The 20,334-nt window shown below is 53.0% G+C and overlaps 1 protein-coding gene and 1 long non-coding RNA gene across 5 annotated transcripts in view; one reads left to right on the plus strand and one right to left on the minus strand.

The window, feature by feature from the left end:
* Positions 1 to 19,138, minus strand: part of LOC141076126 (uncharacterized) — a 48,892-nt gene extending 29,754 nt beyond the window's left edge. Inside the window, exon 1 of the long non-coding RNA XR_012227420.1 lies at positions 19,002 to 19,138. This is a non-coding gene — a long non-coding RNA (uncharacterized lncRNA). The remainder of the gene's footprint in view (positions 1 to 19,001) is intronic.
* Positions 14,328 to 20,334, plus strand: part of CNPY2 (canopy FGF signaling regulator 2) — a 44,458-nt gene continuing 38,451 nt past the window's right edge. Inside the window, exon 1 of one of the 4 annotated variants that reach the window (XM_073563435.1) lies at positions 14,328 to 14,479. In XM_073563435.1, the coding sequence (XP_073419536.1) occupies positions 14,463 to 14,479 (17 nt within the window). In that variant the 5' untranslated portion in view covers positions 14,328 to 14,462. Of the gene's footprint in view, positions 14,642 to 19,082; positions 19,205 to 20,334 lie in introns of those variants that run through there. The other 3 variants (XM_073563434.1, XM_073563436.1, XM_073563437.1) reach the window with 3 other exon arrangements.

Below are 20,334 nucleotides of genomic sequence, written 5' to 3' on the forward strand. Positions count from 1 at the left end.
ACTTCAACTGCATCTGAATTGTTTTGTTTAAAATTCATTGTGGTAATGTCTAGAACCAAAATTAGAAAAATGTTGTCTCTGTCCAAATATATATGGACCTAACTATGTGTGAGCACAATGGTATATGAATTATTATCCCTTTGTGATAACATCACAACCCCTATTGTTGTGACATTGTATGTTCTTGATGCTGTGATTTCACTTTGTCCCTTAACCCACACACAACACACATAATGTGTTATCTGAGAAAATAACAGTTCTGTACATTGTGCCTGGTGCTAAAATCAGACAGTTACAAAGTGATTATGTACTTATTAAATCTGCACCGAAATGTCACAGCAAAGTACAGTATATTATAAGTGGGTTTTATAACAAACCCCATTCACATTGTGTGGAAAAAAACCCATTGTGCATTGCAAGTAGACCTGCTGCAGATTAAAGGTGCATTCACACTGCGTTTATGCACCCATTCAGTGGCTTCATCGGTGCTTACGTCTGAGCACCCAGAAAAACGGGATTTAGACGTTTCCACCGATGGGGCCGTAGACTTTAATAATGCAGAGTGAACGTGCACTCTTCCATGCATCATTTTCTGGATTATATTCCTACTGGAGGTGGACAGTCAGATGTAGTAGTCTGGGTGTCCGCCTCTAGTATGTGTCATTTTCTGGCGTATATACCTAACAAAATGCATTTTCACTCTGTCTGCATCATTATAGTTTATGGCCCCATTAGCGCATATGCCCGAATCCCATTTTGCGGGGGAGGGGGTTCGGACTTAATTCCTGATGGACACACTGAATGGGTGCCTGATCGCAGTGTGAAAGCACCCTAAGGGCCCTTGCAGCCAAGATTATGAGAAGACGTCCCAAGTTTCATCTAGATAACTCGAACGATGGGGTTTTTTTTTTTTTCTAACAACATGCGTGTACCATCCATGTGTCTGGTTTTTTTTACAGTGGTGTAACATCATGTGCTGTCAGTTTTAATACAACTACATAAAAAAAAGTACATGATTAGTTTCCTAATTTTGTAATAGATATTTATCCGTAATAATTGGATATTACTCGGATGTTATGTGTTTAGTTTTTTCTTAGCATACCCATATGCTTGAATGGGCAAGTCTCATTTGAGAATCAGAAGAAAGTATTGACTGCTGCGATTTTTTTTTTTTTTTCCCCTCTCTCATTTCTGATCGGACCGAGAGAATAACGTGGGTTAATGCTCTCTGTGCTATCTGATTAAAAATCTGTCAACACACGTCCGATTTTCCGCTCGTCTAAATAAGAAAATGATTGAAAATATGTTTTCTATTTATGATGTAAAGAAAACCCATTTAAAACAATGTACTATGCAATATACTGCTTATTAAAAATTGCAAATAAGTAAGTGCTAATCTACCCAGAAACTGCATAAGATGATGAAATCAAGGACATTCCCTCTGAAAGGCATAGGATAATTTTAGTGATGTCACTCATGCTCGGAGCCGCAGGTTTTTTTTTTCATTCAGTGTTTTAGCAAGTGTGGTTGGTCGGAACGCTGCAAACCCTATAGATAGCACAGCCCTAATCTGGAACTGAGGACTTATCATCACATGCATGCATCATTGGTGTCCGCATCGATTCTTTCTGCTTGGCTGATGTGCATATTCAGTGCAGGAACACGCTTTTGTTGGGCTATTAGCGTGAATTCACATGCTGCAGAAAGTTCAGCAACTGCCTGATTCATCTGAAACAGTCCCATTAAGTTCAATGGGACCAATTGTCACAGAAACAACTGTGGTGAAGGCATTGCCCTTAAATTTCCAGTATGTCCATCAGTTGCAGAAATGTGCCTTGGTGCAGACTTTACCCATTCATTTCAACTTAAACCTCAATTTCTATAACATAAAACACAATCAGTGTGGAAAATAAACAAATTTTTAATGAAGAAATGCTGCAGATTTCGGTTGAGAAATCTGCATCTATGTGACCCTAACCTCACAGGTGGACAGCAATCCTAAGGTGTGGTAAATGCAGGGGAATGAGGGCTCGAAGTGACGTACCCAGCTGCACAGCCAGTGCGGCATCATCATCCTCACAGCCAGTAAAACATCATCCTCGCAGCCAGTGCGGTATCCTCATCCTCACAGCCAGTAAAACATCATCCTCCCAGCCAGTGCGGCCTCATCATCCTCACAGCCGGTAAACCATCATCCTCATAGCCAGTGCAGCATCATCCTCCCAGCCAGTGCGGCCTCATCATCCTCCCAGCCAGTGCGGCCTCATCATCCTCACAGCCGGTAAACCATCATCCTCATAGCCAGTGCAGCATCATCCTCACAGCCGGTAAAACATCATCCTCATAGCCAGTGCAGCATCATCCTCACAGCCAGTGCGGCATTATCATCCTCACAGCCAGTGTAGCATCATCCTCACAGCCAGTGCAGCATTATCCTCACAGCCAGTGCGGCAGCATCATCCTCACAGCCAGTAAAACATCATCTTCACAGCCAGTGCGGCATTATCATCCTCACTGCCAGTAATAATAATACATTTTATTTTTATAGCGCCGACATATTCCGCAGCACTTTACATTTCAGAGGGGATTTGTACAGACAATAGACATTACAGCATAACAATAATCACATACAGTAGGTTATAACAAATACCAAGAGGAAAGAGGGCCCTGCTCGCAAGCTTAGTCTATGAGGAAAGAGGTAGACACGAAAGGTGGGTGGTAACAGTTGCCCTGATTGTATGGACCAGCCAGTAAAACATCAGCCTCACAGCCAGTGCGGCATTATCCTCACAGCCAGTGCGGCATCATCCTCACAGCCAGTGCGGCATCATCATCCTCCTCACAGCCAGTGCGGCATCATCATCCTCCTCCTCACAGCCGGTAAAACATCATCCTCACAGCCAGTGCATCCTCCTCCTCACAGCCAGTGTGGCATCATCATCTTCCTCACAGCCAGTGCAGCATCCTCACAGCCAGTGCGGCATCATCATCCTCAGCCAGTGCGGCATCATCATCCTCCTCACAGCCAGTGCGGCAGCATCATCCTCACAGCCGGTAAAACATCATCCTCACAGCCAGTGTGGCATTATCATCCTCACAGCCAGTAAAACATCATCCTCACAGCCAGTGCGGCATCATCATCCTCCTCACAGCCAGTGCGGCATCATCATCCTCCTCACAGCCAGTGCGGCATCATCATCATCCTCACAGCCAGTGCGGCATCATCCTCCTCACAGCCAGTGCGGCCTCATCTTCCTCACAGCCAGTGCGGCAGCATCATCCTCACAGCCAGTGCGGCCTCATCATCCTCACAGCCAGTGCGGCAGCATCATCCTCCTCACAGCCAGTGCGGCAGCATCATCCTCCTCCTCACAGCCAGTGCGGCATTATCCTCACAGCCAGTGCATCCTCCTCCTCACAGCCAGTGTGGCATCATCATCTTCCTCACAGCCAGTGCGGCATCATCATCCTCACAGCCAGTGCGGCCACATCATCCTCACAGCCAGTGCAGCATCCTCCTCACAGGCAGTGCGGCATCATCCTCAGCCAGTGCGGCATCATCATCCTCCTCACAGCCAGTGCGGCAGCATCATCCTCACAGCCGGTAAAACATCATCCTCACAGCCAGTGCGGCATTATCATCCTCACAGCCAGTAAAACATCATCCTCACAGCCAGTGCGGCATCATCATCCTCCTCACAGCCAGTGCGGCATCATCATCCTCCTCACAGCCAGTGCGGCATCATCATCCTCACAGCCAGTGCGGCGGCATCATCCTCCTCACAGCCAGTGCGGCCTCATCTTCCTCACAGCCAGTGCGGCATCATCCTCCTCACAGCCAGTGCGGCCGCATCATCCTCCTCACAGCCAGTGCGGCCGCATCATCCTCCTCACAGCCAGTGCGACAGCATCCTTCTCACAGCCAGTGCGGCAGCATCATCCTCCTCACAGCCAGTGCGGCAGCATCATCCTCCTCACAGCCAGTGCGGCATTATCCTCACAGCCAGTAAAACATCATCCTCACAGCCAGTGCGGAATCATCTTCACACCCAGTGCAGCCTCATCCTCACAACCAGTGCGGCCTCATCATCCTCACAGCCAGTGCGGCATCATCATCCTCACAGCCGGTAAAACATCATCCTCACAGCCAGTTCTGCCTCATCATCCTCACTGCCAGTGCAGCCTCATCATCCTCACAGCCGGTAAAACATCATCCTCACAGCCGGTGCAGCATCATCAACACAGCCAGTGCGGCAGCATCATCCTCACAGCCAGTGCGGCAGCATCATCCTCACAGCCAGTGCGGCAGCATCATCCTCACAGCCGGTAAAACATCATCCTCACAGCCGGTAAAACATCATCCTCACAGCCAGTGCGGCATTATCATCCTCACAGCCAGTGCAGCATCATCCTCACAGCCAGTGCGGCAGCATCATCCTCACAGCCAGTAAAACATCATCCTCACAGCCAGTGCGGAATCATCTTCACACCCAGTGCAGCCTCATCCTCACAACCAGTGCGGCCTCCTCATCCTCACAGCCAGTGCGGCATCATCATCCTCACAGCCGGTAAAACATCATCCTCAGCCAGTTCAGCCTCATCCTCACAGCCGGTAAAACATCATCCTCACAGCCAGTGCGGCAGCATCATCCTCACAGCCAGTGCGGCAGCATCGTCCTCACAGCCAGTGCGGCAGCATCGTCCTCACAGCCAGTGCGGCAGCATCGTCCTCACAGCCAGCGCGGCAGCATCGTCCTCACAGCCAGCGCGGCAGCATCGTCCTCACAGCCAGTGCGGCATTATCATCCTCACAGCCAGTAAAACATCATCCTCACAGCCAGTGCGGCATTATCCTCACAGCCAGTGCAGCATCAACCTCACAGCCAGTGCGGCATCATCATCCTCACAGCCAGTGCGGCATCATCATCCTCACAGCCAGTCCGGCAGCATCATCCTCACAGCCAGTCCGGCAGCATCATCCTCACAGCCAGTGCAGCCTCATCATCCTCACGGCCGGTAAAACATCATCCTCACAGCCAGTGCGGCAGCATCATCCTCACAGCCAGTGCGGCAGCATCATCCTCACAGCCAGTGCGGCAGCATCGTCCTCACAGCCAGTGCGGCAGCATCGTCCTCACAGCCAGTGCGGCAGCATCGTCCTCACAGCCAGTGCGGCAGCATCGTCCTCACAGCCAGCGCGGCAGCATCGTCCTCACAGCCAGCGCGGCAGCATCGTCCTCACAGCCAGCGCGGCATTATCCTCACAGCCAGTAAAACATCATCCTCACAGCCAGTGCGGCATTATCCTCACAGCCAGTGCAGCATCAACCTCACAGCCAGTGCAGCATCATCCTCACAGCCAGTGCGGCATTATCCTCACAGCCAGTGCGGCAGCATCATCCTCACAGCCAGTCCGGCAGCATCATCCTCACAGCCAGTGCAGCCTCATCCTCACAGCCAGTGCAGCCTCATCATCCTCACAGCCAGTGCAGCCTCATCATCCTCACGGCCGGTAAAACATCATCCTCACAGCCAGTGCGGCATTATCATCCTCACAGCCAGTGCGGCAGCATCATCCTCACAGCCAGTGCGGCAGCATCATCCTCACAGCCAGTGCGGCAGCATCATCCTCACAGCCAGTGCGGCATCATCATCCTCACAGCCAGTGCGGCAGCATCATCCTCACAGCCAGTGCGGCAGCATCATCCTCACAGCCAGTGCGGCATCGTCCTCACAGCCAGCGCGGCAGCATCATCCTCACAGCCAGTAAAACATCATCCTCACAGCCAGTGCGGCATTATCCTCACAGCCAGTGCGGCATCAACCTCACAGCCAGTGCGGCATCAACCTCACAGCCAGTCCGGCAGCATCATCCTCACAGCCAGTCCGGCAGCATCATCCTCACAGCCAGTCCGGCAGCATCATCCTCACAGCCAGTGCGGCAGCATCATCCTCACAGCCAGTGCGGCAGCATCATCCTCACAGCCAGTGCGGCAGCATCATCCTCACAGCCAGTGCGGCAGCATCATCCTCACAGCCAGTGCGGCAGCATCATCCTCACAGCCAGCGCGGCAGCATCATCCTCACAGCCAGTAAAACATCATCCTCACAGCCAGTGCGGAATTATCCTCACAGCCAGTGCAGCATCAACCTCACAGCCAGTGCGGCAGCATCATCCTCACAGCCAGTCCGGCAGCATCATCCTCACAGCCAGTCCGGCAGCATCATCCTCACAGCCAGTCCGGCAGCATCATCCTCACAGCCAGTCCGGCAGCATCCTCACGGCCGGTAAAACATCATCCTCACAGCCAGTGCGGCAGCATCATCCTCACAGCCAGTGTGGCAGCATCATCCTCACAGCCAGTGCGGCAGCATCATCCTCACAGCCAGTGCGGCAGCATCATCCTCACAGCCAGTGCGGCAGCATCATCCTCACAGCCAGTAAAATATCATCCTCCCAGCCAGTGCGGCAGCATCATCCTCGCAGCCAGTGCGGCATCATCCTCCTCACAGCCAGTGCGGCATCATCCTCCTCACAGCCAGTGCGGCATCATCCTCCTCACAGCCAGTGCGGCATCATCATCCTCACAGCCAGTGCGGCAGCATCATCCTCACAGCCAGTGCGGCAGCATCATCCTCACAGCCAGTGCGGCGGCATCATCCTCACAGCCGGTGTGGTGGCATCATCCTCACAGCCAGTGCGGCATCATCCTCACAGCCAGTGTGGTGGCATCATCCTCACAGCCAGTGCGGCATTATCATCCTCACAGCCAGTAAAACATCATCCTCACAGCCAGTGCGGCATCAACCTCACAGCCAGTGCAGCATCATCCTCACAGCCAGTGCGGCATTATCATCCTCACAGCCAGTCCGGCAGCATCATCCTCACAGCCAGTCCGGCAGCATCATCCTCACAGCCAGTCCGGCAGCATCATCCTCACAGCCAGTCCGGCAGCATCATCCTCACAGCCAGTCCGGCAGCATCATCCTCACAGCCAGTCCGGCAGCATCATCCTCACAGCCAGTCCGGCAGCATCATCCTCACAGCCAGTGCAGCCTCATCCTCACAGCCAGTGCAGCCTCATCATCCTCACAGCCAGTGCAGCCTCATCATCCTCACGGCCGGTAAAACATCATCCTCACAGCCAGTCCGGCAGCATCATCCTCACAGCCAGTCCGGCAGCATCATCCTCACAGCCAGTCCGGCAGCATCATCCTCACAGCCAGTCCGGCAGCATCATCCTCACAGCCAGTCCGGCAGCATCATCCTCACAGCCAGTCCGGCAGCATCATCCTCACAGCCAGTGCAGCCTCATCCTCACAGCCAGTGCAGCCTCATCATCCTCACAGCCAGTGCAGCCTCATCATCCTCACGGCCGGTAAAACATCATCCTCACAGCCAGTCCGGCAGCATCATCCTCACAGCCAGTCCGGCAGCATCATCCTCACAGCCAGTCCGGCAGCATCATCCTCACAGCCAGTCCGGCAGCATCATCCTCACAGCCAGTCCGGCAGCATCATCCTCACAGCCAGTGCAGCCTCATCATCCTCACAGCCAGTGCAGCCTCATCATCCTCACGGCCGGTAAAACATCATCCTCACAGCCAGTGCGGCAGCATCATCCTCACAGCCAGTGCGGCAGCATCATCCTCACAGCCAGTGCGGCAGCATCATCCTCACAGCCAGCGCGGCAGCATCATCCTCACAGCCAGTAAAACATCATCCTCACAGCCAGTGCGGCATTATCCTCATAGCCAGTGCAGCATCAACCTCACAGCCAGTGCGGCATCAACCTCACAGCCAGTGCGGCATCATCCTCACAGCCAGTGCGGCAGCATCATCCTCACAGCCAGTCCGGCAGCATCATCCTCACAGCCAGTCCGGCAGCATCATCCTCACAGCCAGTCCGGCAGCATCATCCTCACAGCCAGTCCGGCAGCATCATCCTCACAGCCAGTCCGGCAGCATCATCCTCACAGCCAGTGCAGCATCATCCTCACAGCCAGTGCAGCATCATCCTCACAGCCAGTCCGGCAGCATCATCCTCACAGCCAGTGCGACAGCATCATCCTCACAGCCAGTGCGGCAGCATCATCCTCACAGCCAGTGCGGCAGCATCATCCTCACAGCCAGTGCGGCAGCATCATCCTCACAGCCAGTGCGGCAGCATCATCCTCACAGCCAGTGCGGCAGCATCATCCTCACAGCCGGTAAAACATCATTCTCACAGCTAGTGCGGCATTATCATCCTCACAGCCAGTAAAATATCATCCTCACAGCCAGTGCGGCATCATCATCCTCATAGCCAGTGCGGCATCATCATCCTCACAGCCAGTGCGGCAGCATCATCCTCACAGCCAGTGCGGCAGCATCATCCTCACAGCCAGTGCGGCAGCATCATCCTCACAGCCAGTGCGGCAGCATCATCCTCACAGCCAGTGCGGCAGCATCATCCTCACAGCCAGCGCGGCAGCATCGTCCTCACAGCCAGTGCGGCATTATCATCCTCACAGCCAGTAAAACATCATCCTCACAGCCAGTGCGGCATTATCCTCACAGCCAGTGCAGCATCAACCTCACAGCCAGTGCGGCATCATCATCCTCACAGCCAGTGCGGCATCATCATCCTCACAGCCAGTCCGGCAGCATCATCCTCACAGCCAGTCCGGCAGCATCATCCTCACAGCCAGTGCAGCCTCATCATCCTCACGGCCGGTAAAACATCATCCTCACAGCCAGTGCGGCAGCATCATCCTCACAGCCAGTGCGGCAGCATCATCCTCACAGCCAGTGCGGCAGCATCGTCCTCACAGCCAGTGCGGCAGCATCGTCCTCACAGCCAGTGCGGCAGCATCGTCCTCACAGCCAGTGCGGCAGCATCGTCCTCACAGCCAGCGCGGCAGCATCGTCCTCACAGCCAGCGCGGCAGCATCGTCCTCACAGCCAGCGCGGCATTATCCTCACAGCCAGTAAAACATCATCCTCACAGCCAGTGCGGCATTATCCTCACAGCCAGTGCAGCATCAACCTCACAGCCAGTGCAGCATCATCCTCACAGCCAGTGCGGCATTATCCTCACAGCCAGTGCGGCAGCATCATCCTCACAGCCAGTCCGGCAGCATCATCCTCACAGCCAGTGCAGCCTCATCCTCACAGCCAGTGCAGCCTCATCATCCTCACAGCCAGTGCAGCCTCATCATCCTCACGGCCGGTAAAACATCATCCTCACAGCCAGTGCGGCATTATCATCCTCACAGCCAGTGCGGCAGCATCATCCTCACAGCCAGTGCGGCAGCATCATCCTCACAGCCAGTGCGGCATCATCATCCTCACAGCCAGTGCGGCAGCATCATCCTCACAGCCAGTGCGGCAGCATCATCCTCACAGCCAGTGCGGCATCGTCCTCACAGCCAGCGCGGCAGCATCATCCTCACAGCCAGTAAAACATCATCCTCACAGCCAGTGCGGCATTATCCTCACAGCCAGTGCGGCATCAACCTCACAGCCAGTGCGGCATCAACCTCACAGCCAGTCCGGCAGCATCATCCTCACAGCCAGTCCGGCAGCATCATCCTCACAGCCAGTCCGGCAGCATCATCCTCACAGCCAGTGCGGCAGCATCATCCTCACAGCCAGTGCGGCAGCATCATCCTCACAGCCAGTGCGGCAGCATCATCCTCACAGCCAGTGCGGCAGCATCATCCTCACAGCCAGTGCGGCAGCATCATCCTCACAGCCAGCGCGGCAGCATCATCCTCACAGCCAGTAAAACATCATCCTCACAGCCAGTGCGGAATTATCCTCACAGCCAGTGCAGCATCAACCTCACAGCCAGTGCGGCAGCATCATCCTCACAGCCAGTCCGGCAGCATCATCCTCACAGCCAGTCCGGCAGCATCATCCTCACAGCCAGTCCGGCAGCATCCTCACGGCCGGTAAAACATCATCCTCACAGCCAGTGCGGCAGCATCATCCTCACAGCCAGTGTGGCAGCATCATCCTCACAGCCAGTGCGGCAGCATCATCCTCACAGCCAGTGCGGCAGCATCATCCTCACAGCCAGTGCGGCAGCATCATCCTCACAGCCAGTAAAATATCATCCTCCCAGCCAGTGCGGCAGCATCATCCTCGCAGCCAGTGCGGCATCATCCTCCTCACAGCCAGTGCGGCATCATCCTCCTCACAGCCAGTGCGGCATCATCCTCCTCACAGCCAGTGCGGCATCATCATCCTCACAGCCAGTGCGGCAGCATCATCCTCACAGCCAGTGCGGCAGCATCATCCTCACAGCCAGTGCGGCAGCATCATCCTCACAGCCGGTGTGGTGGCATCATCCTCACAGCCAGTGCGGCATCATCCTCACAGCCAGTGTGGTGGCATCATCCTCACAGCCAGTGCGGCATTATCATCCTCACAGCCAGTAAAACATCATCCTCACAGCCAGTGCGGCATCAACCTCACAGCCAGTGCAGCATCATCCTCACAGCCAGTGCGGCATTATCATCCTCACAGCCAGTCCGGCAGCATCATCCTCACAGCCAGTCCGGCAGCATCATCCTCACAGCCAGTCCGGCAGCATCATCCTCACAGCCAGTCCGGCAGCATCATCCTCACAGCCAGTCCGGCAGCATCATCCTCACAGCCAGTCCGGCAGCATCATCCTCACAGCCAGTCCGGCAGCATCATCCTCACAGCCAGTGCAGCCTCATCCTCACAGCCAGTGCAGCCTCATCATCCTCACAGCCAGTGCAGCCTCATCATCCTCACGGCCGGTAAAACATCATCCTCACAGCCAGTCCGGCAGCATCATCCTCACAGCCAGTCCGGCAGCATCATCCTCACAGCCAGTCCGGCAGCATCATCCTCACAGCCAGTCCGGCAGCATCATCCTCACAGCCAGTCCGGCAGCATCATCCTCACAGCCAGTGCAGCCTCATCCTCACAGCCAGTGCAGCCTCATCATCCTCACAGCCAGTGCAGCCTCATCATCCTCACGGCCGGTAAAACATCATCCTCACAGCCAGTCCGGCAGCATCATCCTCACAGCCAGTCCGGCAGCATCATCCTCACAGCCAGTCCGGCAGCATCATCCTCACAGCCAGTCCGGCAGCATCATCCTCACAGCCAGTCCGGCAGCATCATCCTCACAGCCAGTGCAGCCTCATCATCCTCACAGCCAGTGCAGCCTCATCATCCTCACGGCCGGTAAAACATCATCCTCACAGCCAGTGCGGCAGCATCATCCTCACAGCCAGTGCGGCAGCATCATCCTCACAGCCAGTGCGGCAGCATCATCCTCACAGCCAGCGCGGCAGCATCATCCTCACAGCCAGTAAAACATCATCCTCACAGCCAGTGCGGCATTATCCTCATAGCCAGTGCAGCATCAACCTCACAGCCAGTGCGGCATCAACCTCACAGCCAGTGCGGCATCATCCTCACAGCCAGTGCGGCAGCATCATCCTCACAGCCAGTCCGGCAGCATCATCCTCACAGCCAGTCCGGCAGCATCATCCTCACAGCCAGTCCGGCAGCATCATCCTCACAGCCAGTCCGGCAGCATCATCCTCACAGCCAGTCCGGCAGCATCATCCTCACAGCCAGTGCAGCATCATCCTCACAGCCAGTGCAGCATCATCCTCACAGCCAGTCCGGCAGCATCATCCTCACAGCCAGTGCGACAGCATCATCCTCACAGCCAGTGCGGCAGCATCATCCTCACAGCCAGTGCGGCAGCATCATCCTCACAGCCAGTGCGGCAGCATCATCCTCACAGCCAGTGCGGCAGCATCATCCTCACAGCCAGTGCGGCAGCATCATCCTCACAGCCAGTGCGGCAGCATCATCCTCACAGCCGGTAAAACATCATTCTCACAGCTAGTGCGGCATTATCATCCTCACAGCCAGTAAAATATCATCCTCACAGCCAGTGCGGCATCATCATCCTCATAGCCAGTGCGGCATCATCATCCTCACAGCCAGTGCGGCAGCATCATCCTCACAGCCAGTGCGGCAGCATCATCCTCACAGCCAGTGCGGCAGCATCATCCTCACAGCCAGTGCGGCAGCATCATCCTCACAGCCAGTGCGGCAGCATCATCCTCACAGCCAGTGCGGCAGCATCATCCTCACAGCCAGTGCGGCAGCATCATCCTCACAGCCAGTAAAATATCATCCTCACAGCCAGTGCGGCATTATCCTCACAGCCAGTGCAGCCTCATCCTCACAGCCAGTGCGGCATCATCATCCTCACAGCCAGTGCGGCATCATCATCCTCACAGCCAGTGCGGCAGCATCATCCTCACAGCCAGTGCGGCAGCATCATCCTCACAGCCAGTGCGGCAGCATCATCCTCACAGCCAGTGCGGCAGCATCATCCTCACAGCCAGTAAAATATCATCCTCCCAGCCAGTGCGGCATTATCCTCACAGCCAGTGCAGCATCATCCTCACAGCCAGTGCGGCAGCACCATCCTCACAGCCAGTGCGGCAGCATCATCCTCACAGCCAGTGCAGCAGCATCATCCTCACAGCCAGTGCGGCAGCATCATCCTCATAGCCAGTAAAACATCATCCTCACAGCCAGTGTGGTGGCATCATCCTCACAGCCAGTGCAGCAGCATCATCCTCACAGCCAGTGCAGCAGCATCATCCTCACAGCCAGTAAAACATCATCCTCACAGCCAGTGTGGTGGCATCATCCTCACAGCCAGTGCGGCCTCATCCTCACAGCCAGTAAAACATCATCCTCACAGCCAGTGCGGCATCATCATCCTCACAGCCAGTGCGGCATCATCATCACAGCCGGTAAAACATCATTCTCACAGCTAGTGCGGCATTATCATCCTCACAGCCAGTAAAATATCATCCTCACAGCCAGTGCAGCCTCATCCTCACAGCCAGTGTGGCATCATCATCCTCACAGCCAGTGCGGCATCATCATCCTCACAGCCAGTGCGGCAGCCTCATCCTCCCAGCCAGTGCGGCATTATCCTCACAGCCAGTGCAGCATCATCCTCACAGCCAGTGCGGCAGCATCATCCTCGCAGCCAGTGCGGCATCATCCTCCTCACAGCCAGTGCGGCATCATCATCCTCACAGCCAGTGCGGCAGCATCATCCTCACAGCCAGTGCAGCAGCATCATCCTCACAGCCAGTAAAACATCATCCTCACAGCCAGTGTGGTGGCATCATCCTCACAGCCAGTGCGGCAGCATCATCCTCACAGCCAGTGCAGCAGCATCATCCTCACAGCCAGTAAAACATCATCCTCACAGCCAGTGTGGTGGCATCATCCTCACAGCCAGTGCGGCATCATCCTCGCAGCCAGTGCGGCATCATCCTCCTCACAGCCAGTGCGGCATCATCATCCTCACAGCCAGTGCGGCAGCATCATCCTCACAGCCAGTGCGGCAGCATCATCCTCATAGCCAGTAAAACATCATCCTCACAGCCAGTGTGGTGGCATCATCCTCACAGCCAGTGCGGCATCATCCTCACAGCCAGTGCAGCAGCATCATCCTCACAGCCAGTGCAGCAGCATCATCCTCACAGCCAGTGCAGCAGCATCATCCTCACAGCCAGTAAAACATCATCCTCACAGCCAGTGTGGTGGCATCATCCTCACAGCCAGTGCGGCCTCATCCTCACAGCCAGTAAAACATCATCCTCACAGCCAGTGCGGCAGCATCATCCTCACAGCCAGTAAAACATCATCCTCACAGCCAGTAAAACATCATCCTCAGGGTATGTGCACACTTTGCGGTTTCTGCTGCGTTTCCGCAGCGTTTTTGGTTCTGCAGAAACGCAGCAGATTTTGCTGCGTTGTACATTACCTTTATTTCCTATGGAAATAAAAAAAAGCTGTGCACATGCTGCGTTTTTTTCCGCGCGGTTTTGCTGCGGTTTTCAAAACGCAGCATGTAAATTGTTTGGTGCAGAAACGCTGCAGTTTTACACCTCATCCATTATGAGGTGTAAAACCGCAGGGCAAAACCGCAGAAAAAACGCAGATAAACCGCAGCACTTTGTCCTGCGGATTTCCTGCGGTTTTCTCTACAAAATCCGCAGAGACAAAAAACTATGTGTGCACATACCCTGACTCCTCACAGCCAGGAAAGATGGAAGTTGCTCCTTGAGCCCCTGGTGTGAGCAGCCTTCTGGCCATCGTCCCTCAGTCACTACCTCCTAATATAAACTGGTTAATATGTCAGTCTATACATCCCATTATGTACATTACTCTTACTGCGCTTGCGCATACACCTTTCTACAGGTGTGGGCACAGGATGGCGTTTAGACACGTGTCACATGATACTGACGTCACGGCAACGTGACCATGGAAATCCATTCCCAAGTCTTTCTAGAAAGTAGCGGCTCTACTTCGCCACGCAGCGCACGCATATTCTCTGGGGGCCTACTCAGGGAGATGTAGCTGTCTGTGCTCTGCCTGATCACAACTAATGAATGAGCCGATTGTCGGGGTCAGTTGTATGCCGTGTACTCACTGTACTGCGGAGTCCAGCGGCAGGACAGGTGATGGCGGCTACCACTCCTCCCCATTATCATAAGGCGGGCTGCCGGGCATACTCACAGGGGGGCTTCTCTGTTAGTGCTGCTGAAGCTGCCGATGTGGACAGGAGCCGGTAACCAGCTGGGTGGTCGGGGGAGGGACGCGGGACCTTTGGAGGATGCTGGGGAAGTTCGGTACTGGGGGGCAAAGCTTTCATGCAGTGCAGTGTGAGGAGAATGGAGGGCATGATACTCCATCATACTTACAAGGAGTTCCATAAAATAATCTGCTGCAGTATTGTAGCGGTGCTCGGCTGCAAGCGCCATCCCCAGCGGCGTAGCGGTGCTCGGCTGCAAGCATCATCCCCAGCGGCGTAGCGGTGCTCGGCTGCAAGCATCATCCCCAGCGGCGTAGCGGTGCTCGGCTGGAAGCCCCATCCCCAGCGGCGTAGCGGTGCTCGGCTGGAAGCCCCATCCCCAGCGGCGTAGCGGTGCTCGGCTGGAAGCCCCATCCCCAGCGGCGTAGCGGTGCTCGGCTGCAAGCATCATCCCCAGCGGCGTAGCGGTGCTCGGCGGGAAGCGCCGTCCCCAGCGGCGTAGCGGTGCTCGGCGGGAAGCGCCGTCCCCAGCGGCGTAGCGGTGCTCGGCTGGAAGCGCCGTCCCCAGCGGCTTAGCGGTGCTCGGCTGGAAGCGCCGTCCCCAGCGGCTTAGCGGTGCTCGGCTGGAAGCGCCGGCCCCAGCGGCGCTCGGCTGGAAGCGCCGTCCCCAGCGGCGTAGCGGTGCTCGGCGGGAAGCGCCGTCCCCAGCGGCGTAGCGGTGCTCGGCGGGAAGCGCCGTCCCCAGCGGCGTAGCGGTGCTCGGCTGGAAGCGCCGGCCCCAGCGGCGTAGCGGTGCTCGGCTGGAAGCGCCGGCCCCAGCGGCGTAGCGGTGCTCGGCTGGAAGCGCCGGCCCCAGCGGCGTAGCGGTGCTCGGCTGGAAGCGCCGGCCCCAGCGGCGTAGCGGTGCTCGGCGGGAAGCGCCGGCCCCAGCGGCGTAGCGGTGCTCGGCGGGAAGCGCCGGCCCCAGCGGCGTAGCGGTGCTCGGCTGGAAGCGCCGGCCCCAGCGGCGTAGCGGTGCTCGGCTGGAAGCGCCGGCCCCAGCGGCGTAGCGGTGCTCGGCTGGAAGCGCCGGCCCCAGTGGCGTAGCGGTGCTCGGCTGGATGCGCCGGCCCCAGCGGCTTAGCGGTGCTCGGCGGGAAGCGCCGTCCCCAGCGGCGTAGCGGTGCTCGGCGGGAAGCACTTCCCCCAGCGCTGTGACACCAGATGTTCCTGCACTCACTGTTTGGAATTATCTGGTTAGGGTTAATCAGCAGCTTACAAGTGAAGTATACCACTGTATAAAATCTCACTCAAACCAAAAACCTTGATAATGTGATATACTGCTTATGTGAGATGACAAATATATTATAACTGACTTCACATACGCCAGTGGCAGGAGAGATTTTAACTTGGTTTAATAATGATTACTGTACATTTTTAAAGGGCAGAAAATCCTGGCTTCACAGTGGAACCGTTCATCCCACTCGCCTCCGCAGTCAATATTCGTCTTTATGTGAATATTTTCCTCCCTTTCTTCCAAGAGTTGTAACTTTTTCTTAATCTCTCTACTTACATACGATCCTGTGTTTTGCAGTAAAACTTGTAGGTGTGAGTGACACCATTCATTTCACCATATAGTGTACTGAAGACTGGGAAAAAATGGGACACACTTGTGGAAAAGATGCAATTCTTCTCCTTCCCCTGCGCCCAAAAGAAAAAAATATGTTTATATTGGAGTGGCCAACCTTTGCCTTCAGAATTTATCAATTCTGTACACTTGTACACCGTTTTTGAAGGAATGCGGCAGGGAGGTTGTTTCTAACACTTTGGAGAACTAACCACAGCTATGTGGATGTATGTATGCTTCTACAAATCCTTCCATCCTTTCTTGAAATCTCAGGCAGACTTAAAAGGGTTGTCCACTATGAGGACAACCCCTTCGTAAATGAAATGTTTGGCCCCCAATAAAATAATAAAGCCTATACTCGCCTCCCAGCTGTGTCGGTACTCATGGTCCTGGGGCTGTGATGCGGTGGAATGACGCGTAATGCCTGGTGCCCAATTGGCGCTGGCGTCACTGCCTCCACCTTTGGACAAACTGAACATGAAGAGGATGTCCGGAATCAGCTGCTGCCCTGGCTTCCTCTTCAGTTCATAAGAAGGTGGTGACGGGAACACCAGCGCTGGGCATCACAGCCCTGGGAGAGCGAGTGCCAACATTGCGGGGCCGGCGCGGGAGGTGAGGTTTTATTTTATCGAGGCCGAACATTTAGCTTAAGAAGGATGTGTCCTAGTATTGGACAACCCCTTTAATGATGAGATCAAGGCTCTGTGGGGACGATGGCATTATGTCTTTATGCATAATTGTTCTTAATGGCATGGCGGTATATTCGGGTCATTGTCCTGCTGCAGAATATAATTGGAGCCAAATAGACACCTCTCTGATGGTATTACATGATGGATCAGTATCTGTATTTCTCAGCATTGAGGACAGCAATAATCCTTGCTAAATCCCCAACTCATTTGCAGAAATGAAGCCCCAAACTTGCACAGAACCTCCACCATGCTCCACTTCTGCCTGCACTCATTATTTTACTTCTCTTCAGTGCTTCGTCTACAAACGGTCTTCTATTACAGCCATGTATTTAATATTTTGAATTATTGTTCCAGAGCACCTGCTGACGTTTTGCTACACCACAGTTTCAGTGTTTAACAATTATGTAGGTACTATGGAATAAAATGGATCTGAGACCAAAGTTGAGACAAGTAAACTGTATTTTAACCCCTTTCTGACTGCTGACGGGATAGTACGTCAGCAGTCAGACTCTCCTGCTTTGAGGTGGGCTCTGGCAGTGAGCCCACCTCAAAGCCGCGACATGTCAGCTGTTATGAACAGCTGACATCCGCCCGCACCTATTAACTAGTTAAATCCCGCTGACAGCGGGCATTTAACTAGAGCTTCTGGCCGCCAGGCCGGAAGTGAGCTCATCGCCGACCCCCGTCACGTGATCAGGGGTCGGCGACTCGTTGCCTGGACCAGAGGTTTCATAGAGACCTCTATGGTTGTTGCAGGCAGATCGCTTTGAGCGCAGCCCAGTGGCCGGCGCTCAAAGCACTGCAGCAAATCTGCTACATATGGGCGATCTGCTCATCGCCCATATGTAGCAGAGCCGATCGTATTGTGCATGCTTCAAGCCTCCTTTGAAGGCTATTGAAGCATGCCAAAAGTAAAAAAAATAAATAAATAATCTTTAAAAAATAAAAAAATTAAACCTAAAAGTTCAAAACGCCCCCCTTTCGCACCAAATCAAAATAAAACTTTTAAAAAAAAAAAAAAAATCCCACATACACATATTAGTTATCACTGCGTTCAGAGTCGCCCGATCTATCAATAAAAAAAAAATTAGCCTGATCGCTAAACAGCGTAGCGAGAAAAAAATTCAAAACGCCAGAATTACGTTTTTTTGGTCGCCGTGACATTGAATTAAAATGCACTAACGGGCGATCAAAAGAATCTATCTGCGCAAGCGTGGTATCATTAAAAACGTCACTTCGGCCCGCAAAACATAAGCCCTAACCCGACCCCAGGTCACAAAAAATGAAGACGCTACGGGTCTCGGAAAATTGCGTTGTTTTTTTTTGTTTTTTAGCAGCAAACTTAGGATTTTTTTTTTTTTCACCATTTAGATAAAAGAGAACATAGACATGTTTTGTGTCTGTGAACTCGTAATGACCTAGAGAATCATAACGGCCGGTCAGTTTTTGCATTTATTGAACCTAGCGCAAAAAAAGCCAAGCAAGAAACAAGTGTGGGATTGCACTTTTTTTTGCAATTTCACCGCACTTGGAATTTTTTTCCCGTTTTCAAGTACATGACATGCTAAAACCAATGATGTCCTGCAAAAAATAAGCCATCACATGGCCATATTGACGGGAAAAATAAAAGTTATGGCTCTGGGAAGGAGGGGAGCGAAAAATTAAAACGAAAAATTGAAAGAAGCTCCGGTCATGAAGGGGTTAACAAAGTAATAAACGCAGCAAAAACTAACAGAGGCTGTCCTGCAATTACGGCGAAATGCACAGCACAAAACAGAAATGTCTAGCAAATGTAATAGCGGTGCGTGTTCGCTAAAGCAAACAAGTCCAGCTGTAATATAACGCGAGGGTGTGAACTGCACTGATACGTGGAAGTCAATCAGTAGTGCGAACAGCACTTATAGGTGGAAGTCCAGCAATAATAAGAAGCAATAGTGCAGCAGCACTTATACGTGGAAATCCAGCAGTAATAAGAGGCAAGAGTGCGACCAGCAATTATACGTGGAAGTCCAGAACTATGCAGACAGAGGAGACGACACCTTTCATGGAAAGCCAGAAAAACACGGGTGGAGTATAACAAAGAGAAGATCCTTAAGAGTACCTTTTTGGGCTGAAAAGTCCTGCTCAAGTCTCGCACAGACACAGTCTTAGAAGTCAGGACAATAGGTAACCCCAGCAGGATCCGGAAGCAGCTCAGAGGACTGAAGGCAACTGGTAGCAGTTAGGCAGAGCACCGAGTAACGAGCAGCAGCAGGGACTCCAGAGGCAAGCCAGGAGGGAGCTCAACAGCAACAAAATACTCAGGTAAGGAGAATCTCCCGACCCGGCCTTAAAAAGCAGGACAGAGAGGAAGTTCCAGGACAGGGCGAAGTAACAGACTCCATCTTAGACAAGGGCAAAGAGGCTCCAAGTAACATCCAGAATCCTTACACAGTGTTTTGAGCATAGCTGTGTCTCTTAATTTTTTCCATGACAACGGTAAGGCTAAAAGCATGAAGACCCTTCTGTCTGGACTTCTCCAAATAGTAGATTGGTCTAGCTGAGTCTCATGGGTTGCTGCCAATTCTGATGATATGGCGCTGCTGGACATCTTCTGATGTCGAGGGAAAGTAAGCATGATGTATCTTTCACCTGCTGAACTAAGTTTCCTTGGCTAACCACTGTTTCTACAGTCGTCAGTGTTGCCCATTTATTGGTGTCCTCAATGCTAAGAAATGCAATCAGATATTTATCATGTAAACCATCAGGGAGGCGTCGGGTTCCAAATTTATTTTGCGGCAGGACCCAAAACATACAGCCAATGTCATGAAGAACTGTCGTAAGTGTAAAGAATGAGAAGTTGTGGAAGTGATGATATGGCCCCCACAAAGCCCTGATCTCAACATCTTTGATTACATGAAGAGACAGAAGGATTTTCACAACTCGACATCCACAGGAGATCTGCATTTTATTGTCCAAGATGTATATGAGAAGAGTTGATACTTTGCTCGTTTGTAATTTGTAGTCAAATTATGATTCAGATTTTCCATTTGTCATTCACTTTGCATTTTAGGAATTGTTAAAAATAAACAATTTTCACTTCTAAACATTCTTAATTTCAGCATTTTTTTTCTACACTTGCCTAAAACTTGTGTCCTGGACTGTGTGTATAAATTTTTTTTTAGAATTTTAGTTTCTAATAAAATGTGTAAGTGCTTGTTTTATTGATGCTAATTTTTAGGCTTATTGCATTTTTTTAAGAGAAATGTGATGAAATAAAAAGCACAACCTAGGCATTATTTTTCATAGCATTTTAAGTATGTCACTACGCACATCTCCACATCAGAGTTTAACGTACATATTCTAACTTTTTTCTTTTTTAACAATTTGAGTCTAAAGTCTTTTTCATGTTTTCTTTCTTTATTTTTTCTGCAGACCCCAAAAAGGGGAGACAT

This window comes from Dendrobates tinctorius, unplaced genomic scaffold (assembly GCF_039654945.1).
Source record: "Dendrobates tinctorius isolate UK_male_01 unplaced genomic scaffold, ASM3965494v1 ptg000388l, whole genome shotgun sequence".
NCBI lineage: Eukaryota > Metazoa > Chordata > Amphibia > Anura > Dendrobatidae > Dendrobates > Dendrobates tinctorius.